This window comes from Coregonus clupeaformis, chromosome 18 (assembly GCF_020615455.1).
Source record: "Coregonus clupeaformis isolate EN_2021a chromosome 18, ASM2061545v1, whole genome shotgun sequence".
NCBI classification, from domain to species: domain Eukaryota; kingdom Metazoa; phylum Chordata; class Actinopteri; order Salmoniformes; family Salmonidae; genus Coregonus; species Coregonus clupeaformis.
Genome location: NC_059209.1, coordinates 49,415,129 through 49,435,514, shown reverse-complemented (window position 1 = coordinate 49,435,514; position 20,386 = coordinate 49,415,129). Strand labels below are relative to the sequence as shown.

At 45.6% G+C, this 20,386-nt stretch overlaps 2 protein-coding genes across 6 annotated transcripts in view; one reads left to right on the top strand and one right to left on the bottom strand.

The window, feature by feature from the left end:
- Positions 1-2,992, top strand: part of LOC121530912 (probable E3 ubiquitin-protein ligase HECTD4) — a 63,444-nt gene extending 60,452 nt beyond the window's left edge. For all 5 annotated transcript variants that reach the window (XM_041836283.2, XM_041836281.2, XM_041836282.2 and 2 more), the window contains one exon: positions 873-2,992. In XM_041836283.2, coding sequence (XP_041692217.2) covers positions 873-1,009 — 137 coding nt within the window. In that variant the 3' untranslated portion in view covers positions 1,010-2,992. The remainder of the gene's footprint in view (positions 1-872) is intronic.
- A 5,622-nt stretch (positions 2,993-8,614) lies between these two features.
- On the bottom strand, positions 8,615-17,365 carry LOC121530911 (L-serine dehydratase/L-threonine deaminase-like). Its single transcript, XM_041836278.1, has 7 exons — positions 17,267-17,365; positions 16,449-16,611; positions 16,077-16,116; positions 10,567-10,798; positions 9,685-9,912; positions 9,421-9,545; positions 8,615-9,289 (listed from the first exon to the last, which is right to left on the bottom strand). Exons 2-7 carry the CDS (start codon positions 16,605-16,607, stop codon positions 9,090-9,092), a joined length of 984 nt encoding a protein of 327 aa, XP_041692212.1. The 5' UTR covers positions 16,608-16,611; positions 17,267-17,365; the 3' UTR covers positions 8,615-9,089.
- Positions 17,366-20,386: the final 3,021 nt, after the last annotated feature.

Genomic DNA, 20,386 nt, shown 5'->3' with positions numbered 1-20,386 from the left:
TTACCCTTCCTGGATTTATTATGTCTGTAAATTAGTAGGGGATGTTCTATGGGGAGAAGATGCAGAGCTGTTATCTTAAAACAAATGACCTCAGACCGTATGTGTATTAGGTTTACTGTATAGCCTTGATGTAAGGGAACTGTTTATCGGCTTGTTGTTCATCAAGCTCCAAAGAAGAGTTAGAGCAGACCAAAGTGTCAGAACTGCTCAAAGGACTTTTTACCCCACGTTTTGGATTTTTGACCAATAAAAAAACGTAACTAATGTCAGACTCTAACCACAGCAGTATGAACAGTAAATCTAGATTGAGTACAGTAGCTTCCATAGATTAGAGATTAGTGTCCCTAAACAAGACAGCCTGCTTCTGTTCCAGGCAATAACAATCAGACAATGAGCCATTATTGACATGGAGAACATGGAATTGATGGAAAATAACTTTCTAGACTGCACATAATACTCTCAGCAGAACAGAATTTGAACATGGTAGAAGTGCAGTGACTCTTTCTGCAGATGTTTAATGTTTGAAAGTTTTATATTATACATGTAACATTTCCACATGCAATTAGTGCCAAATGCCAATGACATACTAGTAGTAGCAAAGGGATAGAAACACCAGTAAAACATACCCACGTTTTTACCGTGACTAGCTGATCCAGCTGTTGTGTGGACAACTTCACGAGTTCACAAAAGCAAAAACATAAACCATACTAAACTTCTTCACATCCTTGCAATGGATGTTTTTTAAATGATGATAAGGTAAGAAGCCAGTGTCCTTAAAAAAACCTCAAATGTAAATATTACATGTTGCTCATTTAATGTTTTAAGATGCTTTTTCTTTATACAGTATGTTTACCTATTTGTGTGTTTGCCAGGTTCGCCAGACTCTCGCTACATCCGGGTGGAGACCTGTATGTTTATGGTGAAGCTTCCCCAGTACAGCTCCCTGGATGTGATGCTGGAGAAGCTGCGCTACGCCATCCACTACCGTGAGGACCCTCTCAGCGGCTAAAGGGACCTGATGGATGGAGTACACCACCTCCATATGATGCAGCTTCAACACCAACCCTACTATTTATTACCCATACAGCCCCACCCTCTCAACCCCTCCCCTGCCCAACTTTACCTCCGCCCTCTCCTGGACCTTCAGCTAGGACTACCCACACAGCAGAAGGCCAACCTGCTTCACCAAGAAGACACTGAAGTTTTTCTTTTTTCTGCTTGTTTTATGTTTGGCTTTGTGCCAGCGCTTAATTTCAATAACATTCTAATCAGGTTGAGCATTTCAGGAGTGTGTTTTGACAATTTTTTTCAGAGCTGATGTAGGGGTGTTCAGCCCCACTTGCCTTGACACTGACGTTGGTATCTCTTCTGTTTTGAGGTGACTGATCACTACACACATAGTGGGAGGGAACTGTGACAGGGCACATACCATTTTTGATTATAGGGAAAGTTACTCTCTCTTCCACCTTATTTCCCCTCACTTTTCTTTATTCTCCCCATCCTCCCCATCCCTCTTTCAGAAGACTTGGTGTGGTCTTCTAAGCCTAGTCCCTACTGCTTCCTCCCACCCTTCCAGAGGGTACTCTGTCAAAGGCATGCCTTTACCACAAGAAGGGGAGGGAGGCTCTGTGTGAAAAGGAAACCCCAAATATTCCTCTGGAATCAAGGCTTGAGTATTGTTTGATGTTTGAGATAGAAGTCCACTAAATATCTAAAAGGAACTCTATGATTTCTTACCAGGTCAAAACGTTGACAAGTGCTCTGTAAAGATGCACTGCTAAAAGACTAAACTAACTGTCTGCCTATATATACAGTGAATTTAAGTCTATAAAGAGGGTATGTATATAAGTCATGTAAAAAGTCATATTAATCTATTACGTGAGGTTGCAGTTTTGAGTTTTGAAACTATGCTAGTAGCTGTAGCAGCAGGGTAAGTCAGGTACACTGAAGCTGGACTAACAGACTAAAGCTCTACCTGGTTGTCAGGTCTGGCCTTCTGGGTTGCCAGGTCGGCTATACTTGCATTTCAGGTTGCGAAACTTGTGTTGCTTCGTGAAATGGGAGGGAGATGTTGTTCTCCCGAACTGCCCTCCCACACTGCTTGTGTACTACTGAATGTGCGCCGAATCCCCTCGCCCAACACACACAATCAACTCACCAGGGGGTCGGATTCACTTTAGTTTAGCCTTTTTATATATTTCCTGTGACGAATGACCAGGGTTTCTGCTGTTTTTTTGTTTTGTTTTATTTGACCCATAACCAAAATGTTTTAGTAAAAACTTCACAGAAGAAAACATGTAAATAGACTTCTACGTTATATTTGATGGCAGTTTTTTCTAAATTGCTGCTTCACTTCACCAATTATTTTTTTGTTTTGTTCTGCGCTGTTCTTCCAGGGAAAAAATATTATTATAAAAATGAGCTAGCTAGATATTCTTTATTGGATATCCAGTTTGTTGGGGTTTTATTTTTTACCAATTTTGAAATGACTAGTTATATATCACCTTAATGTCTTGGAACTCAGATGGATTCTACCACTCATTCTCTTCTGCTCGATGGTGAAACATGTTTTCTTGTGTGACTTAAACAGACATTTGACTTGGATTGGACTTGAAGAACACAATGAGAGCTACCACAAAATATTTAAGATGGATGTTTGGATTGCTTGCCAAATTAGTTTTGGTTTTGTTCTTTTAAAGGGTAAATCGCTGCTAACAAGGACACTCTCTTTCTGTTCTTACCTCTTGGCGGATTAGAATAGACCATTCAAAAGGGACAGATCCATACAAAGGGGTGTTGCGATAAGAAAATGTGTGCTGTACATTTACTTGATATTTATTACAATTATTTATGTTTGCATTAACTTAACTTTTTACTGTCTTACCTCTGCACATCAGAAACATAACACAGATCTCTAAAATTGATTATAGAGGGGTAAAGAATAAAATGGCGTTTGAGATTTCTGTGTCACAATAAAACATTTCTTGATGTATGTTGTGTTGATTTATTTCTCTTGTCAGTGTCAGGAGACACACTCAGGAAAAACACATGGTGGGCGCCCAAGGAGGCTAAGAGAAAGGATTAAGTCACATCAATATTTGATATATTAACGTTTTTTTCTATTTGAGTGTTTTTTCCCCAGCCACATTCACTGGCATTTAATCATAGCGTAAATCCACTTAATTTGCCAGTCTTTGATTAGATGTGTGTTTGGCATATGCTATTCTAGCAGATAAAATGTTGACGATTTTCTTCACACATCATTGCAGCGGCATCATTGCAGCAGCACGATCGGACGAAAGCGGCATCGGGCAAGTCCAAAGGGGGAAGATTAAGGAGTTTGTGGAGTTTACCACGAGTCATCAATAAGAGCATAGACCTCGTCCCCACAGTTACAATACGAACTAATACAAACCAAAAACCCATGTATTACAGGCGATATCCGCACTGGGCTAAAGGCTAGAGCTACCACTTAAAAGAAACGGGACACGGAGATGGACGTATACAGTTGTGGTCAAAAGTTTTGAGAAGGACACAAGTATTGGTCTTCACAAAGTTTGCTGCTTCAGTGTTTTTAGATATGTTTGTCAGATGTTACTATGGTATACTGAAGTATAATTACAAGCATTCCATAAGTGTCAAAGGCTTTTTATTGACAATTACATTAAGTTTATGCAAAGAGTCAATATTTGCAGTGTTGAGCCTTCTTATTCAAGACCTCTGCAATCTGCCCTGGCATGCTGTCAATTAACTTCTTAGCCACATCCTGACTGATGGCAGCCCATTCTTGCATAATCAATGCTTGGAGTTTGTCAGAATTTGTGGGGTTTTGTTTTTCCACCCGCCTCTTGAGAATTGACCACAAGTTCTCAATGGGATTAAGGTCTGGGGAGTTTCCTGGCCATGGACCCAAAATGTCGATGTTTTGTTCCCCGAGACACTTAGTTATCACTTTTGCCTTATGGCAAGGTGCTCCATCATGCTGGAAAAGGCATTGTTCGTCACCAAACTGTTCTTGGATGGTTGGGAGAAGTTGCTCTCGGAGGATGTGTTGGTACCATTCTTTATTCATGGCTGTGTTCTTAGGCAAAATTGTGAGTGAGCCCACTCCCTTGGCTGAGAAGCAACCCCACACATGAATGGTCTCAGGATGCTTTACTGTTGGCCTGACATAGGACTGATGGTAGCGCTCACCTTGTCTTCTCCGGACAAGCTTTTTTCCAGATGCCCCAAACAATCGGAAAGGGGATTCATCAGAGAAAATGACTTTACCCAAGTCCTCAGCAGTCCAATCCCTGTACCATTTGCAGAATATCAGTCTGTCCCTGATGTTTTTCCTGGAGAGAAGTGGCTTCCTCGCTGCCCTTCTTGACACCAGGCCATCCTCCAAAAGTCTTCGCCTCTCTGTGCGTGTAGATGCACTCACACCTGCCTGCTGCCATTCCTGAGCAAGCTCTGCACTGGTGGTTCCCCGATCCCGCAGCTGAATCAACTTTAGGAGACGGTCCTGGCGCTTGCTGGACTTTCTTGGGTGCCCTGAAGCCTTCTTCACAACAATTGAACCTCGAAGTTCTTGATGATCTGATTAATGGTTGATTTAGGTGCAATCTTACTAGCAGCAATATCCTTGCCTGTGAAGCCCTTTTTGTGCAAAGCAATGATGACGGCACGTGTTTCCTTGCAGGTAACCATGGTTAACAGAGGACGTACAATGATTTCAAGCACCACCCTCCTTTTAAAGCTTCCAGTCTGTTATTCTAACTCAATCAGCATGACAGAGTGATCTACAGCCTTGTCCTCGTCAACACTCTCACCTGTGTTAACGAGAGAATCACTGACATGATGTCAGCTGGTCCTTTTGTGGCAGGGCTGAAATGCAGTGGAAATGTTTTTGGGGGGATTAAGTTCATTTTCATGGCAAAGAGGGACTTTGCAATTAATTGCAATTCATCTGATCACTCTTCATAACATTCTGGAGTATATGCAAATTGCCATCATAAAAACTGAGGCAGCAGACTTTGTGAAAATTAATATTTGTGTCATTCTCAAAACTTTTGACCACGACTGTACAAGAAATCCCGACAAGACATCAAACATGCAAAAGGACAATATAGGAAGAAGGTGGAATCCTATTACACCGGCTCCGACGCTCGTCATATGTGGCAGGGCTTGCAAATGATAACGGATTACAAAGGGAAACCCAGCCGTGAGATGCCCAGTGATGCAGAACTCGCAAACGAGCTAAATGCCTTTAATGCTCTCTTCGAGGAATACAACACTGAGTCCTGCGTGAAAGCCGCTGTTGTTCCGGAGTAAAACTTTTAAGCAGGTTAACACTCACAAGGCCGCTGGGCCAGACGGAATACCGGGGCGCGTTCATTTTCAGTCTCTCCTTGTCCCAGTCTGTAATCTCAACATGTTTTAAGATGAACACCATTGTCTTTATTCCCAAGAACTCCAAGGTAACCTGCCTAAATGACTATCACCCTGTAGCACGCACATCTGTAATTATGAAGTGCTTTGAAAGGCTGGTCATGACACACATTATCACTCTCCCTTTAACTTGATCCTGGACTTCCTGACGGGACGGCCACAGGTGGTGAGGGTAGGCAACAACACTCCCGCCACGCTGACCCTCAACCCGCCACGCCCCTCAAGGGTGTGTGCTTAGTCCCCTCCTGTACTCCCTGTTCACCAACGATTGCGTGGCCACGCACGATTCCAACACCATCATCAAGTTTGCTGACGACACGACAGTGGTAGGCCAGATCACCTACGGCGATGAGACAGCCTACAGGGGGAGGTCAGAGACTTGGTAGTGTGGTGCCATGACAACAACCTCTCCCTCAAAGTCATTAAGACCAAGGAGCTGATTGTGGACTAGAGGAGAAAGAGGGGAGAGCACGCCACCATCCAAATTGACGGGGCTGTAGTGAAGCAGGTTGAGAGCTTCAAGTTTGTTGGCGTCCACATCACTAAGGACTTAACATGGTCCACACACACCTGCACAGTCATGAAGAGGGCACGACAGTGCCTCTTCCCCCTCAGGAGGCTGAAAACATACACCAGCCTCGACCGTAAACCGATACAGAGGGTGGTGCGGACAGCCCAGTACATTACTGGGGCCGAGCTCCCTGCCATCCAGGACCTCTATATCAGGAAGGCCTGAAAAATGTCCAAAGACTCCAGCCACCCAAGCCATAGACTGTTCACTCTGCTACCTTCCGGCAAATGGTACCTGTGCATCGGCACTCGGACCAACAGGCTCAGAGACAGCTTCTACCCCCAAGCCATAAGACTGCTAAATAGTTAATGGTTACTCAGACTATCTGCACTGACCCAATTTTGCACTGACTCTAAGCACACTCACAAACTATACAGGTATATGCACACACTACACTGACACACTCACACAAAACCCACACACATTCACATACATTACATACACACATTCATACACACTCTCATATGCTGCTGCTACTCTGTTCTTTATTTTACTATCTATCCTGATGCCTAGTCACGTTACCCTGCCTTCATGTCATGTACATATCTACATCAAATACATCATACCCCTGCACATTGATCTGGTACAGGTACTCCCTGTAAATACTGTAGCTCCGTTCATGTGTATTTTATTTCTCTTGTGTTACTGTTTTTCTTTTTATTAGTATTTTTTAACTTCGCATTGTTGGGAATGGCTCGTAAGCAAGCATTTCACGGTTAAGTCCACACCCATTGTATTCGGCACGTGTGACAAATAAAAACTTTACTGAAAGGGTGTTGAAAGACAAAGGATCTGGTTGTCTTGTGGTCCCACAGACTATTGTGAAAGGTTGGGTGCTGACCATGACGGATGAAGTTGGCTGCTCTGGTTCCTTATTTCCGTCCCTCTGCCGTGTGTTTTATGTAAGCGCTCTAGTCCCAACTCCAACACGTGTTACATCACCCCTGCCTGCTATAAACCAGACACCTTTTCAGAGCAGCAAGTGCCGGGCCAGGCCAGTTCCAGCTGGATCTGTGCCTCTCCTCAGTCACCGCCCCCCATTCCACCCTTGGTACGCTATACATTGTGACCTGTTGCATGCTATATAAAGCCCAGACTGCGTGTATCTTGGGCTGCATTTGAGGAACTCTGAGAATGTTTTGTGCCGGGACTCTTATGGCGTTTTGGGTAATTTGAAGCCTGTCTTCAGAGGGGCTATATGGACACTCCTGACCTGAAAAAAATATTTTATTTCAGAATTTGTTAAAATTAGGTAATGGTCAGGGTTTGGTTAGGGTTAAGGTAAGGGTCAGTTTTTGATTTTAGTCATTTTGCAGGTCAGCTGTGTGCTTATAATCTCCCCTCTCACAGCTGGCTGATCACCTCCTTTTAAAAAACCTGCCAGCCAATGAGGAAACAGAATTGGGTCACAGCCCGCAATAACCGGCCAATTGGATGAGGGAAGGGGGAAAAAAGTTTAAGACTTCCTCTGCAACAGCTCATCTCAGGCAGGGACACAGATAAGATTAGAGGAGCAACAAGGCCAAAGCACGTTCTCACTAAGTGTAACCATCTGTGTACTTCAATATCAATATTATGGCAACTGTTTTTGCCATTTATATTTGACAAATAGCCTAAAGCTGTATATTCAATGGGCAGACTACACTATTCTGATAATTTGTCAGTGGCCAATAAAAGTGCCTTTCCTTATGTGCACCATCTTATCAAGGGCATCAAGAAAACTCTCCATTCAAACTTGTCATTTAGAAGGGGTTTATGACCCTGTAAATTGAGGGATCACCTGAACCAAATCCTGACTTGTCAAGATGATATACAGTGCATTCGGAAAGTATTCAGACCCCTTGACTTTTTCCAAATTTTGTTACTTTACAGCCTTATTCTAAAATTGATTAAATTGTTGTTGTTTTTTCCTCATCAGTCTACACAACTACAATACCCCATAATGACAAAGCAAAAACAGGTTTTTAGAAATGTTTGCAAATGTCTTACAAATAAAAAACTGATATCACATTTACATAAGTATTCAGAACCTTTACTTAGTACTTTGTTGATGCAACTTTGGCAGCGATTACAGCCTCGAGTCGTCTTGGGTATGACGCTACAAGCTGAGCACAGCTGTATTTGGGGAGTTTCTCCCATTCATCTCTGCAGATCCCCTCAAGCTCTGTCAGGTTGGATGGGGAGCGTTGCTGCACATCTATTTTCAGGTCTCTCCAGACATGTTCGATCAGGTTCAAGTCCGGGCTCTGGCTGGGCCACTCAAGGACATTCAGAGACTTGTCCCGAAGCCACTCCTGCATTGTCTTGGCTGTGTGCTTAGGGTCATTGTCCTGTTGGAAGGTTAACCTTCGCCCCAGTCTGAGGTCCTGAGCGCACTGGAGTAGGTTTTCGTCAAGGATCTGTCTGTACTTTGCTCCATTCATCTTTCCCTCAAGTTTTAGTTGCGTTTCGTAAAATTTAGTTTGTCGTTTTAGTTTATTTATTTGCACAAAGTAGAGAAATAAGTTGAGGAAGTTGAAAACCCAGGGTGGGCTTATAAAGAAGCCTCACCATAATCTAAATAGTAAATTCATAACACAGATTATAAAAAAAGGTATTCCAGACAGGATATCCAGGAAAAATGTACATAATTATATTTATTTTTTTAAATCACTCATACAGTACAAAAGAGGGTGATGAAAATACAACCAATGATATATTTTACATGAACATAAAACACACTAAATACAAACAATAATAGAACTCTACTTGGTCAACTTTAAACCAAGAAGTTAATCATCTAGGCTATTCAATTCAAAGACTACTACTGCCAGAGCAGTAGACTATCTGTATGCCTATCAATGCCTTTCAATGCTTATCTATCTTAACAGTAGGCTATTGATGAATACAAAGTCAGTTCATCCTTCAGCCAGTCAGCCCCCTTCAGGAGTATATTGCACACAGTCTGGAATGATTTGGCCCAATGGTGTTCATGACTCCTATTCAAATGCCCTTATTGGTAGTGCACAATGAAGTAGGGGATCTACAACTGGAAAGATCGGGGTGATGGAGAAAGAGTCAGCAGAACCTAAAGCTGTCTGTCTGCCTAGCTAGATGACACACCCAACTGCTGCTTCAGTTTCTGGAGCTGTTCCATGCTGATGTTGTTGCCTCCACACACCACGATCACCACAGGGCCCAGGTCCTGCGCCAGCTTGCCCTCCTTCTGCAGTCTGGGGATGATGTCACAGTACACAGCTGCCAGGGCAGCGCCACACGCAGGCTCCACCAGGACCTTCTCATCGTCTGGAGATGCAGGAGGAGGAGAAGTGAGGAAGAGGAATTCAGCATCAGAGAGGCTTGTGGGCATGTTTAGGTAGACAGTAGTAATCATATGACCCTCTACACAGGTGTAGCCTACTGTTTGTGATACTCACCAACAAAGCGCTCGACAGCTTTGACAGCCTCCTGGTCTGTGACCAGCTCGGAGTAAACGGTGTGTTCGCCAGCAAGTTTCAGAGTCTGTGCAGATACTCTTGTCAGGCCCAACGTTGTGGCAATGCTGTGTAGATGAAAATGATAGAATTGTTGTTGGGCAAACGGCTTTGCCTTCTTTTTTTGTGCTAACATATGACTGTTTGGCTGTAATGTTTCAGCAATCCTGGTCTGTCGGTGTGAGGGTGACTCTTACGATTTCTTACCTTGTGATCTCAGGCAGAGTGATCAACTTCCCAGCCTTCATAGCAGCATTGAGGCTGTGTGCCCCCACAGTCTCCATCGCTATGACTGGAACATCGTCCCAGCCGGCGCGACGCAGTCCTTCGACAACCCCGTTCATGAGGCCTCCACCTCCAACAGACAACACCATCGCCCCAGGCTTTTCCTGCAGGTCAAACTCCAGCTCCTTCACCAGAGACGTGTGGCCCTCCCTACACACACATTGAAAACACATTGAGAAAAGGTTTTCAGTTTTCATTCACAAAACATTTTATGATGAATTGCAAAACAGTCCTTAGAATCTGCTTTGTATACATAGTTCTATGTTAACTGGAATGGAACACTAACAATCTTTTGGACTAAGCTATGTTGTAATTTTCATGAGACATGAAAAGCCTGCTGGTTCTGCTATAATGCTGCTGATAACATTGAAGTCTATTCAGCTGAAATAGTTAGGGTTTGGCTGTGAAATCAACCATAAACATTTGTTTGCCATGAGGGTTCAGTAACCTTGTAGAATTAGATTATCTTCAATCCCTCCTCTTGTTAACTGCAGCACAAAAATGCAAGATAAGACATCCTCATAGATTCTGCCAATCATCCTATCATAGCACAGAGAATGGTGTACAAATTTTACTCAGTAAAGCATGGTAACACTCAGGATACTACTCATCATAAATGTACACAAGAAAAGATGCCATGCAAAGTTTCATTTGGATTGGAATAGAGTGGAATGTTTATTATCCCTTATCAGCTTTCCTTATCATTTCATGGAAGACACTCTTACTTTGACTAATATTACATACACAGGAAACAGAGCAACACTGATGTTGCTGAAGTGTATTGATATGGTATCTGTCACTCACCAGATGAGAGGGTCATCAAAGGGAGAGATGAAGATCCATCCAGGGTTGTTGGCTACAAGCTGTTGTCCATATTCAATGCTCTCATTCAGCGCCTTGCCATGAATGACCACATTGGCGCCCTCGTCCCTCAGCCTCTCAACTGTTGGTTTGGGGGTGACACTGGGCACGACGATGGTGGCAGGTACCCCAAGCTTACGGGCAGAGTAGGCAGCCGCCATACCAGCATTTCCTCCTGTGATGGAGAAATGACATTGGCCACTTTAGGAAAATGTCATGAGGTGAGGTGTATGTGGTGTGGAAGTCAGGCGCAGGACACCGAGGCTCAGTCCAACAGAGTTTACTCAAAAAATCCAACAAGGAAACAGTAAACAAACTACCTCGAAAATATACAGAGGCGAGCATTTACGCACACTGCGTAAAACACTAAAACAGTAAACAAGAAACAAAACACGCAGCACTACGACAGGCGAACAACAACACACAATCTACTCAAACAAAACAGGAAACTAAATAGGACAGGTAATCAAGACACAAACAGACACAGGTGTGCATGACAGACAAAAGCAATCACACACGAAACATCCAACGGTGGCAGCTAGTACTCCGGGGACGGCGAACGCCGATGCCTGCTCGAACCAGGAGGAGGAGCAGCCTCGGCCGAAACCGTGACAGTACCCCCTTGACGCGCGGCTCCAGCCGTGCGCCGACCCCGGCCTCGGGGACGGCCAGGAGGACGCGGACCCGGGCGTGTGGGATGCCCACGGTGGAACTCCGTCAGGAGGGATGGATCGAGAATGTCCCTCCTGGGCACCCAGCACCGTTCCTCCGGACCGTACCCCTCCCACTCCACGAGATACTGGAGACCACTCATCCGGCGCCTCGAGTCCAAGATAGTCCGGACCCTGTACGCCGGGACCCCCTCGATGTCCAAAGGGGGCGGAGGGGTCTCTCCTATCTCAACTTCTTGGAGTGGGCCAGCTACCACCGGCCTGAGAAGAGACACATGGAACGAGGGGTTAATATTTTTGTACTCTATAGGCAGTTGTAACCTGTAACACACCTCGTTCAATCTTCTCAGGACTTTGAAGGGCCCCACAAACCGCCGACCCAGCTTCCGGCAGGGCAGGCGGAGGGGCAGGTTTCGAGTCGAGAGCCAGACTCGATCTCCCGGTGCGTACACCGGCCCCTCACTGCGGTGGCGATCGGCGCTCGCCTTTTGTTGACGTATGGCACGCTGCAGATGGACATGGGCAGCGTCCCACGTCTCCTCCGAGCGCCGAATCCACTCGTCCACAGCAGGGGCCTCGATCTGGCTCTCGTGCCAAGGTGCCAGGACCGGCTGATAACCTAGAATACACTGGAAAGGTGTTAAATTGGTGGAGGAGTGGCGTAGAGAGTTCTGGGCTATCTCTGCCCAGGGAAGGAACCTAGACCACTCCTCCGGCCGGTCCCGGCAATAGGACCTCAAAAACCTACCCACATCCTGGTTGACACGTTCCACCTGCCCATTGCTCTCTGGATGGTACCCCGAGGTAAGGCTCACCGAGACCCCCAACCGTTCCATAAACGCCCCCCAAACTCTGGAGGTGAACTGGGGACCTCGGTCAGACACTATATCCTCGGGGACCCCATAGTGCCGGAACACATGGGTGAACAGGGCCTCAGCGGTTTGTAGGGCAGAAGGGAGACCCGGCATAGGAAGGAGACGACAGGCCTTAGAAAACCGATCCACAACGACCAAAATTGTGGTATTCCCCTGGGAGGGGGGTAGATCGGTAACGAAATCTACCGAGAGGTGGGACCATGGTCGTTGTGGAACGGGCAGGGGATGTAGCTTACCCCTGGGCAAATGTCTAGGCGCCTTACACTGGGCACACACCGAGCAGGAGGAGACATAAACCCTCACATCCCTAGCTAACGTTGGCCACCAGTATTTCATGCTAAGACAGTGCACGGTCCGGCCAATGCCTGGATGTCCAGAGGAGGGTGATGTATGAGCCCAATAAATAAGTCGATCACGAACCTCGAGCGGAACGTACGTCCGCCCCCACAGGACACTCGGGGAGTAGGGTCGGTACGCAGTGCCCGCTCGATTTCCGCATCGACCTCCCAAACCACCGGAGCCACCAAACAAGACTCCGGCAATATGGAAGTAGGCTCGTTGGACCTCTCCTCTGTGTCATACCGCCGGGACAGGGCGTCTGCCTTAGCATTCTGGGACCCTGGGATGTATGTGATCTTGAAAACAAACCGGGTTAGGAACATGTTCCACCTAGCCTGACGAGGGTTCAATCTCCTAGCTGCCCGGATGTACTCCAGGTTACGGTGATCTGTCAGAATGAGGAAAGGGTGTTGAGCCCCCTCAAGCCAATGCCTCCACACCTTTAGAGCCTGGACTACGGCTAACAGCTCCCTGTCCCCAACGTCATAGTTGCTCTCCGCCGAGCTGAGCTTCTTAGAGTAGAAGGCACAGGGGCGGAGTTTAGGTGGCGCGCCGGACCGTTGTGACAGGACTGCCCCAATACCGGTCTCTGACGCATCCACCTCTACTTGGAAGGGTAAAGAGGGATCCGGGTGCGCCAGCACAGGAGCCGAGGTGAACAGGTTCTTAAGTTTAACAAATGCCCTGTCCGCCTCAGCCGACCACTGCAACGAACCGGACCCCCCTTTAGTAGAGATGTAATGGGAGCTGCAACCTGTCCAAAACCCCGAATAAACCTCCGGTAGTAATTAGCAAAACCCAAGAACCGCTGCACCTCTTTTACAGTAGTTGGAGTTTGCCAATTACGCACGGCCGATACCCGGTCTACCTCTATCTCCACACCAGACGCGGACAACCGATAACCCAAAAAGGAGACGGACTCCTGGAAGAACAGGCATTTCTCTGCCTTGACATACAAGTCATGCTCCAACAGTCTTCTCAACACTCGGCGCACCTGGGCTACATGCTCGGCTCGTGTAGCAGAGTACACTAGAATGTCGTCGATGTAAACTACTACACCCTGCCCATGCATGTCCCGGAAAATCTCGTCAACGAAGGATTGGAAGACTGAAGGAGCATTCATTAACCCGTATGGCATGACGAGATACTCGTAATGACCCGAGGTTGTGCTAAATGCTGTCTTCCATTCATCCCCCCCCCTAATGCGCACCAGATTATACGCGCTCCTGAGATCTAACTTTGTGAAGAAGCGCGCGCCGCGTAATGACTCCGTCATCGTCGCAATCAGTGGAAGTGGGTAGCTGTATTTAACTGTGATCTGATTGAGACTACGGTAGTCAATACACGGGCGCAATCCCCCATCCTTCTTCTTCACAAAGAAGAAACTCGAGGAGACCGGGGAAGTAGAAGGCCGTATGTATCCCTGTGCCAAGGACTCGGCTATGTACGTCTCCATAGCCGCTGTCTCCTCTTGAGACAGGGGATACACATGACTCCGTGGCAGAGCCGCTCCTGTTTGGAGATTTATCGCACAGTCCCCCTGTCTATGAGGAGGTAGCCGTGCTGCCCTCGATTTACTAAACGCCAGTGCTAAATCCTCATACTCAGGGGGAATGCGCGAGTGCGGGCACTTGGTTCGGACTCTCTACCGAGGTCGCCCCTAAGGAAACACCTAGACATCTCCCTACACACTGGGAAGACCACTCCATAAGAGCCCTCTGTTGCCACGCTATGGTAGGATCATGGGTGCTTAACCAGGGAAGTCCCAACACCACAGGGTACGCAGGAGAGTCAATCAGATAAAACTGAATGATCTCCTCGTGACCCCCTGCGTTGTCATCGTCAGTGGTGCTGTGACCTCCTGATCAGACCCGACCCCCAACGGCCGGCTGTCTAAGGCGTGGACAGGAAATGGAGTTTCTACCGGCCGAAGGGGAATCCTTAACCTACTACAAAATGCCCGATCAATAAAGTTCCCAGCAGCGCCTGAATCTACTAGCGCCTTATGCTGGGAATGAGGTGCCACCTGTGGAAATCTCACAGGAATACTCATGTGACCAACAGAAAGCTCTGGGTAAGTGGGGCGCCTGCTCACCTGAAATGACTCCCCAGTGCGTGGCCTGTTGTCACCTCTCCCAAGAGACCCTCCCCAGCACCTGGCCGCGGTGTGCCCTCCACGACCGCAGGTGGTGCAGGGGATGGCTCCCCCTCGGGTTCCCTCTCCTCCTCTCTCTAGCGCCAGCACCCCCGATCTCCATAGGAATCGGATCGGAGGTGCTGGAGGGCGGAATGGACGACCCCCACTCGGGACGTCCGCGGGTAGCCAGCAGGGTGTCTAGACGGATGGAAATGTCCACCAACTGGTCAAATGACAAGTTGGTGTCCCTGCAGGCCAGCTCACGACGAACGTCCTCTCGTAGACTACACCTGTAGTGGTCGATGAGGGCCCTCTCATTCCACCCCGCATCCGCTGCTAGTGTCCGGAACTCCAGTGCGAACTCCTGGGCGCTCCTCTTCTCCTGTCGGAGGTGGAACAGACGCTCTCCCGCCGCTTTACCCTCAGGTGGATGATCAAAGACAGTCCTGAAGCGGCGGGAGAACTCCGCGTAGGTGATGGTTGCGGCGTCTATTCCCCTCCATACGGCGTTGGCCCATTCCAACGCCTTGCCGGATAGACAGGAGATGAGGGCGGAGACGCTCTCGTATCCCGAGGGCGCCGGGTGTATAGTAGCCAGGTAAAGTTCCACCTGTAGCAGAAATCCCTGACACCCGGCTGCAGAACCGTCATATGCCCTCGGGAGCGAGAGCCGAATACCACTGGGTTCCGGTGCTGAGAGAGGAGGACTGGCCGTTGGTGATGGGATGGTGTGCGAAGGCGTGGGCTCCTCCCTAGTCATCAACCGGCACAGCATGTTGGACACCTCATTCATGGCGGACCCAAGTCGCTGGATCATGGTGTCTTGGTCGTTTATCCTCTCCTCCAACGACCTGGGTGCCGCCACTGCTCCTGCTGACTCCATTTCGGTGTGTTGTTCTGTCATGAGGTGAGGTGTATGTGGTGTGGAAGTCAGGCGCAGGACACCGAGGCTCAGTCCAACAGAGTTTACTCAAAAAATCCAACAAGGAAACAGTAAACAAACTACCTCGAAAATATACAGAGGCGAGCATTTACGCACACTGCGTAAAACACTAAAACAGTAAACAAGAAACAAAACACGCAGCACTACGACAGGCGAACAACAACACACAATCTACTCAAACAAAACAGGAAACTAAATAGGACAGGTAATCAAGACACAAACAGACACAGGTGTGCATGACAGACAAAAGCAATCACACACGAAACATCCAACGGTGGCAGCTAGTACTCCGGGGACGGCGAACGCCGATGCCTGCTCGAACCAGGAGGAGGAGCAGCCTCGGCCGAAACCGTGACAGAAAACTATACAGAGTGCTTTTCTGAAAGATCCCATAAGCATATAGATTTCGGAGATATGTTATGCTTCTTGTATTGTGATAAAGATTTTTCAGTGGTCATTTCAAGCTAAGGCTGTGATTGGTTACTCACCTGAACAGCAGACAAATCTCTCGCAGCCTCGTTCAGCCCACTGAAAGACAACAAAGAGCACATGATATGACTCACAGTTCTGTTCCCCTTTACGAGAAGAGTTCAAGGACCCCCTCAGAAATGAACACATGCCATCACAACCCAGTGTTCAGACAGGGACTGACCACCTCAAACTGGTCTGGACTGATCCTACTGGGAACATGCTATATACAATCCCCCTGCACATACACATTGTTTTTCTGGGGCCCCTAACATGCATTCTAGCACAACATTATGTAACAACATCCCCCCATCTTACCACAAGCACCCCCTCACTCCACATCCTTTTCTAACTCATGAGCGTAAGACTGTAGGTATGGGTGATTCACTCACTGTCTTGCAAAGGTGTCCAATGCCCCTGATCTTGAAGGATCCTGTGGGCTGGGATGAGTCTAGTTTCAGGTAGACAGAGGTGCCTGCCACTTTGGTCAGGGCAAGGCTCTCCCTCAGTGGGGTGGCCACGTGAAGAGCTCTCTCCTGTGGGCTCTTCATTTCTCTAGTTGAGGACAGACAAGTTGATTAATTAGTGTGTTACAAGTGTGAACACACATGAATTCATATGTTTCAACAATTGTGGAGGAAGAGCTTAACATTCATGTACTCTTGTGTTCATGCACCACATTTTACAGACACTCTTATCCAGAGCAATTAGGGTTAAGTGCCTTGCTCAAGAGCACATAGGCAGGTGTTTTACCTAGTCAGCTCTGGGATTCGAACCAGCCACCTTTTGGTTACTGGCCCAATGCTCTTAACCGCTAGGCTACACTTTAGTGTTAATTCACAGAGAAAGATCAGCAGTGGATACAAGCATTAGAGGAAGAGCTTCACATCAATGAATGTCACCCTCATTAAAGGTTGAGTTCAATATCACTCTATTAGCACTACAGAAAGCACATCAATATAAACCTATAAGCAAGCAAGGTAGTAGACTGCCACTCTAAGACAATAAAAACGTAGTGATAAATACAGTTAAAAAAAAAAGTAAAACAGGTGCTTATAATAGGTGCTTAAATATAATAATATTTCTTACACCAAATTAATTCTGTAGGCCTATTATTATGACCCTATAAATAGAAAATACGAATAATCCAAACAAGCACATATGTTGCAGGTTTTAAGACCAACACAATCAAAGTAAATTTTCACTTTACCTTAGTAGACTTCTGTTTCAGTGTAAAATGCAAACTTCTCAACAGTCAGGTCAAGCGGGACAATAGACAGTTCCAGTAGAGGTTTCCCTGATGAGAATTAGAAGATGGATTTATAGCTACAGTAGGGGGCTTGGCAGCGGGGACCTCCCTCCGCAACCAATCACCGTTGGGTACTCTTCCGCTGTCACACAACGCCCAATTTCCTTAAACGATACAAGTGGGGATTTAAGAGCTTTTGTCACCGAATAAGGAACCCCCCCCTACCCCTTCCCATAATAAGGTCTAAGACAACATAATATTTTGTACATTTCTGTTAAATATATAGATTTTAGGCTAGCATGTTGATGAAGTCAAATTGATTAACCCATATGATCACCGCTACATTTCAACAAAATAGGATAAACATGATGCCTTTCGAAATTAGAGGAAATATGTAGTAATTGTCCTGCACATTATGATACATGTTATTTAGATTTGCTGGGCCTATAGGCTGTGAACTGTAGTAACTCTTAATGGGCAACTCAACTTATATCATGCATGATCTAATAAGCCTAGATAGGCCTACAAAAATACGTAGCTATTGCTAAAATGATGATGGTCATAATTTGGATAATGGAAACAACGTTATATTACATTCCCCTCCCTAGAAGGAGAATACCCAATACAAAAGGAAACGTCCCTTGCTTATATTCACAAATGCACGTTTGTGTCCCTTGCTTTTAGTTTTATTCACATTTTACGTTATTGACAGCGTGTGATAAATTACTCCACTCTTTATTTAAACATGGGGTCAAAAATTGGGTCAGTCTATAGATAAGTGTACTGACCATTTTTACACGGTGTCCTCTGACTGCGCTGGCTTTGCTGCAGGAGTCCATATCATTGGCCTTACCAAAAGAGTCGCGACTATTTTGACTCTGCACTACCAAAAGCGGCGGGTTCGACCGAACGCATCTAGGCGAGTGGCCTCGCCTCAGCCGCAGCAAATGTCATGTTGACGACTCAAACCTGACTGATCCGGCTTGGAGTGGAAAGAGAAGCCCGAGAGTTTAGGCATTATAACAAATGGGTCGTTCCACAAAAAGAGTTCCCTTTGCATCCCTTTGATATTTGAAGTAGAAACTGTGCACCAATATTGCATTTTAAAAGCCTGTTATATTAAATTAAGTGCCCTTTAATATAGATCACAGGCAGAATTCAATCAATCAGATTTCTTATATGAATAAAGACTTGCTAGTGCAAAAATTCTGCATTTTGACAAGTTTTTAACTCACTTAACCCTAACATTTCTCCAGGTTTTCACCATCATTGTAAAGCCCTAGTTATTGTTGTTGCTTTGACAAAGTCATTTCTGAAGATTAGTATTTATTTAATGTGATTAGTGATCAATTTACTTCTGTCCCTAATGTTAAGGTCAATGTTATGTAAACTGAACTCTTATTTTAATATGGTGAAGCTATCCTTTTGAAATATATTTTTTCAAAATAAACATTTAACATCTAATAGTGTAAAAGCAGGTGAGCTGGTTCTACTCTTTGCTGGTGTTTTGTGGTGAAAAACTGAGCGGGTAGAGCGTAACACGTCAACCCTGTTACACATAGATAGACAGCCTAGACATTTTAAAACATTTTTTGTTGTTGTGTGTGTACCACTTCCTCCCGATATCTGTCGGGAACTCCGGACTTCTGCCTTAGCACACTTGACTGCCCTCCTGAAGCGTTTTACCAGTCTGAGCCATGTGAAAAGCTAGCTATTAGCTGGCGCAAGTGGGGACACTTCAGGTTGAGGAGTAAGTTTCACACATCCCCATGTGCTACACTTGCGTTCAATTGCCTCCCTGTTGCACACAGCTTCCATTCCCCCTGTCACAAGGGGATTTATGGTTGATTTAAGATTAAATCATCAACCCTGTTATGGTCAACCCTGTTACTTTATTTGGCACTTACTATAGTAATTGTTTTATTTAATAACCTCTTGAGATGGGAAATAGTTGTTTTAATGAAGTTGAACATGTGCTTTTTATGACAGAATGTTTAAATCAGGTGAAATCAAGATATTTTTCACCAAGTTACACTTCTCAAAAGGCACTGAATTGTTGGAACAACCCAAGTTTATGTGGTCCTCTGTAGCTCAGCTGGTAGAGCACGGCGCTTATAACGCTAAGGTAGTGGGTTCGATCCCCGGGACCAGCCATACACAAAAAAATGTTTATGCACGCATGACTGTAAGTCGCTTTGGATAAAAGCGTCTGCTAAATGGCATATTATTATATATTCAGATACATTTTTGCTGAAAATAAATTAATGAATGATCCGTATGAACCCTAATCTCGCTGTCCGCATGTATATCTCGCTGTAAAATTGCCTATCGCAAAATGTCAAAGTTAAATAGACTCTATCATGCTATTAGACTTAAGAAATGAATTGCTGTAGCCTACACTATTTAACTAATTGCAATCACAGAGTACTTACATATTTTAGACCTAAGCATTATCTTTAAAGTTATATCATGCATGGACCTCTAACTAAAATAAAAACATTGAACTAAAGTTATTCTATTGTATCAAATGACATCTGCAAATTGTCCTAAATAATGGAAAACGAACAGACCTACTACACTATCCAACGATTACGCACATAAATGTAGTCTTCCACAAAGCACTTTCTGTCTCAGCATAAAATGTATGAGTCTCTCACGATGAACATTAGAAAAATATACATGTTGGTGCAGACGTGATCAATGTCTAAAATCACAACTCGTTATGTGCGGTTAGAACTAGGTAAAAGCTGCGCACATTTCACGTGCGTCTGGAGAGGTTCAGTGGAAAAAAGATAAACAATCACTGACAACGTATTGGCATTCTGTCAAATACTGTCCCCATGATGAGAACATTTGATAAAATAATATGTAAAAGTTTCTGACTGATTGTATGTTATAGGCTACACTTGTAATGATCCCAATAGACCGTAAAAAGTGATCTAATAGGCTATCTCCTTGTGATCTCTCCATGCTTGTGTAGCCTAGTACGCGCAATAGGCTACCCAACAGCGCATCATTTTAGTTTCAGTATTTCTAGGAAAGTCCGAGAGCATACATTGTGCAAACAGTTCCATAAACAAT

Coding starts and splice junctions, on each gene's coding strand:
- LOC121530911 (XM_041836278.1), bottom strand. CDS start 16,607: ATGAAGAGCCCACAGGAGAGAGCTCTTCACGTGGCCACCCCACTGAGG. Junction 16,117..16,448: donor TTGGACACCTTTGCAAGACA/GTGAGTGAATCA, acceptor GTTGTCTTTCAG/TGGGCTGAACGAGGCTGCGA. Junction 9,913..10,566: donor TTTGATGACCCTCTCATCTG/GTGAGTGACAGA, acceptor ATGTGTGTGTAG/GGAGGGCCACACGTCTCTGG.